This window comes from Telopea speciosissima, chromosome 10 (assembly GCF_018873765.1).
Source record: "Telopea speciosissima isolate NSW1024214 ecotype Mountain lineage chromosome 10, Tspe_v1, whole genome shotgun sequence".
Classification (NCBI taxonomy): domain Eukaryota; kingdom Viridiplantae; phylum Streptophyta; class Magnoliopsida; order Proteales; family Proteaceae; genus Telopea; species Telopea speciosissima.
The window spans coordinates 11,957,254-11,963,804 of NC_057925.1; the positions used below are offsets into that span (position 1 = coordinate 11,957,254).

At 43.2% G+C, this 6,551-nt stretch overlaps 1 protein-coding gene across 1 annotated transcript; it reads right to left on the bottom strand.

Annotated features, from left to right (window-relative positions):
- Window positions 1–3,642: 3,642 nt before the first annotated feature.
- Window positions 3,643–5,050, bottom strand: LOC122641361 (UDP-glycosyltransferase 88F3-like). The gene has a single exon (XM_043834572.1). The coding sequence runs from the start codon at window positions 5,044–5,046 to the stop codon at window positions 3,655–3,657; it is 1,392 nt and encodes a 463-aa protein (XP_043690507.1). The 5' UTR covers window positions 5,047–5,050; the 3' UTR covers window positions 3,643–3,654.
- Between the last annotated feature and the right edge of the window lie 1,501 nt (window positions 5,051–6,551).

Genomic DNA, 6,551 nt, shown 5'->3' on the forward strand with positions numbered 1-6,551 from the left:
TTTAGTAGGATCAGATCATGCTCCAATTTGTGTGAACACCAAAGGAATCTCATCTAAACGGATCCGGCCGTTTAGATTTGAGGATATGTGGTTTTCCCATCCCGATTGTGGCAATGTGGCGAGGGAAGGCTGGTCCATTTCTTCGGGAGAGTCGCCCAAATAGAATGGCGAAGAAAGCTGGAAAATACAAAGGTTTCCTTTAAGAAGTGGAATCGGAGGAGCTTTGGTAATATTCATGTCAAAATCCAACAGCTCAAGGAGGAGTTGGAGAAATTGCAATCTCAATCGCAGGATGAAGATTTTCAAGAGAAAGAAGAAATGATTATCACTCAATTGGAAGCAGAGTTGTTGAAAGAAGAGCTTTTTTGGAAACAGAAATCCAGAATTGATTGGATAAAAGGGGAGATTTAAATACAAAGTTTTTCCATGTGGTTACACTCAGAAGGCGCCAAAATAATAAAATTCTCAAACTCAAATATGCTGATGGCTCATGGACCAAATCAAGCGGATGTTCATCTCCTTCTTCAGGAGTACTTCAAGGAGATTTATAAGGAAGGGTGTACGAATGAGGCTGCAATTGAGGAGGTGATTTCGAAATTCAACCAGTGGTCCTTGAAGATGTTAATGCAAATCGTGTAGAATACCGGATTTGGAGGAGGTAAAATCAGCTCTTTTTCTCTTGCCCCTCTAAAATCTCCGGCTTTGATGGGTTTCCTCCAAAATTTTTCAAAAATTTTGGGAGGGACGTTAGAGAAGATATCTATCAATTTGTTATTGATTTCTTTAAAAATGGATCCCTCTCAACTTGGCATAACCGTACCCTCATCGCCTAATCCCAAAGTCTAAAGATGCTGACTCTGCAGATAAGTTACTGTCCTATTAGTCTATGCTCGGTGGTAGTGAAGATTATCTCCAAGTTATTGGCTACTAGACTTAAGATGGTCTTGGACTCTATTATTGATAGCTCCCAATCGGCTTTTGTTAGAGCAGGTATATTTCCGATAATATCCTCATAGCTCATGAACTATTTCATTTTATTAAAAAAAGGAGAAAGAAAAGCCAATCCCAATTCATGGCTATTAAAGCTGGATATGCGCAAAGCATATGAGAGAGTCAATTGGAATTTTATTGAGAGGATGTTTCTTAAATTGGGTTTCTCGAAGTGTGGGTAAAACTTGTGATGTCTTGCATCAAGTCGGTTTCATATACTCTTTTGATTAATGGATCGGAATGTGGGGATATCATCCCTACAAGGGGAATTAGACAGGAGATCCCTATCTCCAACTATTTTTTATTATTTGTGCTCAAGCTTTATCTTCCATCCTTAATGCGGCAATTTCAAAAGGAGAGATTCATGGTATTAAAATTAGAAATCGAAAGTGAGTGTCTTCTCCCATCTTCTCTTTTTGACGATTGTCTTCTCTTTGGTAAAGCTCATATTAAAGAGGTAATTGAAGTGAAGAAATGTCTGGATCTCTTCATCAAGCTTCCGGTCAAGAGATCAATCTTAAGAAGTCTGCATTACCTTCAACAAAAATACTCATGCAAAATTTAGAAGATGGTTCTCTAGAGTGCTTAAGATTCCTTACGGAGATGGTCCGGCTAGATATCTTGGTCTTCCCACAGATTTCGGCATTTCCAAAAAATTGCTCTTTGAAGATATTAAGGACAGAACTATCTCCAAATTGCAAGGGTGGAAGAAGTCTCTCCTATCGCAGCAGGTAAAGAGGTCTTATTGAAATCGCAGCCCTCCCAATGACAAATTATGCAGGTGCAAATTTTAAGCTTCCAAAATCTTCTCTGGAGGAGATTAAAAGGGCCTCTGCAAAATTTTTTGGGATGACAATTCGAGAAACATAAGCTACAGTGGGTTTCTTGGAATAGAATGTGTAATTCAAAGCAATCGGAGGTTTGGGATTTAGAGATCCGTATCTTCACAACCAAGCTTTACTTGCTAAAAATGCTTGGCGCATGATTTCAAAACCGGATTCTCTTTGGGCGAGTGATGATGAAGAATATTTACTTTCCTAGTGGAGATTTTTTAAATGCTAAAGCTGGGGCATCAACCTTCGTGGGGTTGGCGGAGTCTCCTTGAAGGTAGGGATGCTTTATCCATTGGTCTCGTTATGGTTGGTGGGGAAGGGTGATAAAATTTCAATATGGGAGGATAATTGGATACCCTCGGCCAAGAACTTCAAAGTTATCTCCCAAAAACCGGATGATTGCCCTGTTGAGAGAGTTTGGATCTTATTCATGCTCCAACCGGATCATGGAAGGTGGATCTTCTAGATGCTTATTTTTGCCAGGTGATAAGAGGGCGATCCTAAAAATTAGCTTGAGCTTGTTTCCCAGTGAAGATAAGATGGTTTGGGGTGGAGCGAAGTCGAGGCATTTTCTCGGTCAAGTCCATGTATCACATGCTGAAAAATAGGAAGGAGGTTAAGATATCTAACCAATCCTCCTCTTCATCAGTTGCTAATAAGAATCATATGTCCATGACAGATCAATTGTGGAAAAGAATATGGAATGCTAAAACCCACCGAAAATCAAGCTTTTTTTGTGGAGATGCTGTGCGAGATGGAATTGCGGTTGGAGAAGGTTTCATGGCCAGGAAAATTCCTATTAATCGGCTTGCTTCGGATGTGGGGAAAGTTTGGAAATAGTTGGTCACACGCTCCTTACATGTCCCTTTGCTAGAGCCGTTTGGTTTGGCTCATCCTTATCTCACTTAACCTCTATGCCTACTTTCAATAAGATGAGCGATTGGTTGCAAGTCTTTGGAATCCTATTTTTAGCGGGGATAAAAAAGCGGCTCAAGAACGATTCTCCCCTGGCCTCTTTCTTACTTTGGTTCATTTGGAAGGCGCGTAACGATTTGATTTTCAACAATAAGCAATGGTCACCACAGCAAGTTATTTCCATGGTGAGAAAGCTCATCAAGATTTCTCTTCGGTGGTTTGCAAACCTCCCTCAGTCTCTATTGAAGTTGAAGAGAGAAATTTTCCTTCCTCCCATTCTTGGACTTCCCCTAATGAGCCTTTCCTTAAAATTAAGCGTGATGCAGCATGGGTTAAAAATTCTGGTAAAGGAGGTTTAGGGGTCATCATCGGGATCATCGGGGATTCTTATACATGCTTTTTCTTCGAGGTACCTCCGTGATTCTAGTCTTTACGCTGAGCGCTTGCTATTAGAACGGGTCTTCTTCAAGTGGCTAAACTCCATTTATCTCATATTGTGGTGGAGTCGGATTGCTTAAGCCTGATTCAACAATCGAATTCAAGAAGCTTCGACTATGAAATTGATGCTGTGGGCTTTGATATTCTTCAGCTTCAAAGCTCTTTTGTTGACTGTTTTTTTTGCTTTATTCCAAGGTCGTCTAATGTGGTTGCAGACTCCTTGGCCCGGTCGGCGCCTCGGTTGAGTCACCGATGGATTGGCGTTTCCACTCTGTGGCTTCTAAATCTCTGTGAGAAAGAGGCCACTGCTTGTACTGACTCTGGTTTTCAATGAATCTTCTTTCAACCAAAAACAAAAAAAAAGAAAAAGTGACAAATGTTATTATTAAAAAAATCAAAAAAGTTCCAAATGGATTCTAGAGATAACGAGCTGATGATACTGAATCAGTTTGACAAGGACGACGACACGTCCGAGTTTTTATCTCCGTTGCCATGACTCGGCCAAATTGGTAAACGCAGTCTTTGACGATCCACCTTCAGCCCATGCAGCCAAGGCCTTCTCCCTCATTTCCCTACACCGCTCTCTCATCTCTGTTCCCTCCTCCGAGTCCATCAACGCTCTGACTCGCTTCTCAACCTCGGCAGCCACCACAATCCCATCCTCCTCCGCCACCTCCATTGGCATAGCTAACTTCATCTCCTCCACCAAAACCACCTTATTGACTTCCTGTTCTGCATAGAGCGGCCAAGCCAGCAATGGCACCCCAGCGCACACCGCTTCTAAAACCGAGTTCCACCCACTGTGAGTCACGAATCCTCCCACCGATTCTCGACTCAACACCTCAACCTGCGGCGCCCACGACTTCACCACCAGTCCCCTGTCTCTGGTCCGATCAAGAAACCCCTCCGGCATCACAGCGTTAAGATCGAAATCATCTGTGGCCGATAACGAAGACCGTGTGTCACTATCCGGTGGAGGACTTCGCACCACCCACAAGAACCTCTGGCCACTCCTCTCAAGCCCCGCGGCGATCTCTGCAATTTGTTTCGCTGGGAAAACGCCGCGGCTTCCGAAGCTCAAGAACACAATGCTTCGACTTGGTTGCATGTCAAGCCACTTCAAGCAATCTGACTCACTAGATTGATCTATGGGCTGTAAAACCAATGGTCCAATACAGAAAAAAGCCGGCATTTGTTCTCTGACCGCCTCGATTACTCTTGGCTCTAGTGCTTCAAAGGTGTTTGATATAATTCCCCTTGATTTGGTGAGATGGTTTGACAAGTCCAACATATCATCGTAGAACTCATTGTTCCGATCAAGTAAAACCTGCGGCATCTGTGCAGCACGAATTGAGGGCAAGCCTGGGATGTCGAGATTTGTGTTGCCAAGCTCCCTGAGGCTCTTGTCAGTCTGGTTATGAATCGTTGGAAGGTAAAGGAAGACGGAGAGACCAGAGGCACCGCTCGGCACGTAGTTGTAAAGAGGGATGTTTAGGTCGGCGGCAATAGGGAAGGCAGAGTTGCAGAAGAAATCGATCACAAGGGCTGCAATGGAGGAAGAGTTGGAGATGGTTTGGAGGGTGTGGAGGAGGTTTGGATTGTTGCGGCGGATGGTTTGGAAGATGGTAGGGGATGAAGATTCAAGTTTAGGAAGAGTAGGGAAGCGGTGGAAGACGATTGATGGGTCTGTTTGAGAGACATGATCGATGTAAGAATCAACGGCAGGGATGTTGAATGAGTCGCCTGACATGAGGAGAACTGTGACGGAGAAGCTGTGGCTATGGTGGAGGATGATTAGTTTCCCCAGTTCAACCATGGAGACAAGGTGGCTAAGGCCCGGAGATGGGTACAGAAATATGGTGCCTTTCATTTTCTGTTCCTTTCCACAGAAAGGATGAGAAATGCAAGTAGTTTAGGAGTGAACAGAGCAAAGAGCAGAGCGAAGGGAGGAAGAACTATAGAAACAAGGAAGTTGTCAGACACTCAAATGGGAATGAGCATTTTATAGGCGGCTCACGCCAGTGAATTTGACACATAGTTCTGGATCCTACTATTGCATGTTGTTATCATCACGCTATGCCTCTACATCACGCGTCTTGTTTTAAGTTACCTTCTTCAATCACCAGCTTCATCGTTTGGACTTCTTCCAAAATTTTCTGGTATAAGGGAAGACTTCCCTTGTCATAATCGTGGACTCACTCTGTCGGAGACAGTGAGGTGTGAAAAGATCGCCTCATCCTTCTCCAAGTGTCTTGTCCAAGCAAGTATGGGATAGTCTTTTCTCTCCTCACCAAGTTAGGCACTGCACATGCAGTTCAGGCAAGGTGCTGGATGGAATCCAAGGGAATCGTGGAGTAGAGTCTGATTTGTCAATCCAAAAGACATGGAGGACTAAACCTGAAAGAGTCGATGATACCAACAAGTGAACTTTTACATGTGAGAACATTTCCTTTCAAGTAAGAAAGGCATATTTTTAAAATTTTTATCCTCTTAATTTGCCTGCCCATACTTGACGTCAAGTACATCTAATAGAGGGAGGTGGACCCCACCTTGGGCAATGTGTTCGGGCAGGGGGTGAGATAGTCATCTCTGCCCCCTCTGTTAGATGTACTTGATGTCAAGTACGGGTAGGCAAATTGAGAGGATAAAGATCCTATTTTTATGTGCCTATAACATAGGTGTAGGTATGTATTATCATATGCGGTAGTGCATGCATCTGTATTTTTGTGGGATTAGTGCATGCAGTTTTAGGGAGTTATGGGATTATCTTATGAAGTGGTCATACGTGTATGTAAGGGTGTCAAAACCTAGCCCGAACCGTTAAGATCGATCGAAATAGATCGAAAAAACTCGAGATTGAACCGAACTGATCCTTATTGGATTGGTTTTGGACTGGGGTATGACGGGACCGGTTGACAATCGGACCGCACAGGACGACCGATAACAAACTATAAACTGAACCGAATTAAACCGATAAGAAAATAATGAGTATAAGGTTATGAATCATTGAATTGATTTCAATATTATTGAGCAAATTTGTGGTTGTAAGATAAATTGTTTCAAATTAACGAGTATGAGGTTATGAAAATAGGGAAATTGATTTGTAACAATTAGGGTTGTAATAGGGTTGGGTTGGGCTGGGCTTTTTAAAACCCTAGCCCAACCTTGAGTTCCCTTAGCTGGGCCCAGGCCTACCCTGACCCTGACTCAGGGCCTAAATACCCTGACCCTAACGGACCAAACCCAGCCCAAGCTTGCCCTGATTGGCCCTGATGGTCGGGCTTGACCTATTGGCCCTGACCTTGACCCTAACCCTGCAATAAGCAAATTAAAATAACAAATGTAGAAAAGATGTGAAAAAAGAGGCTTGAACCC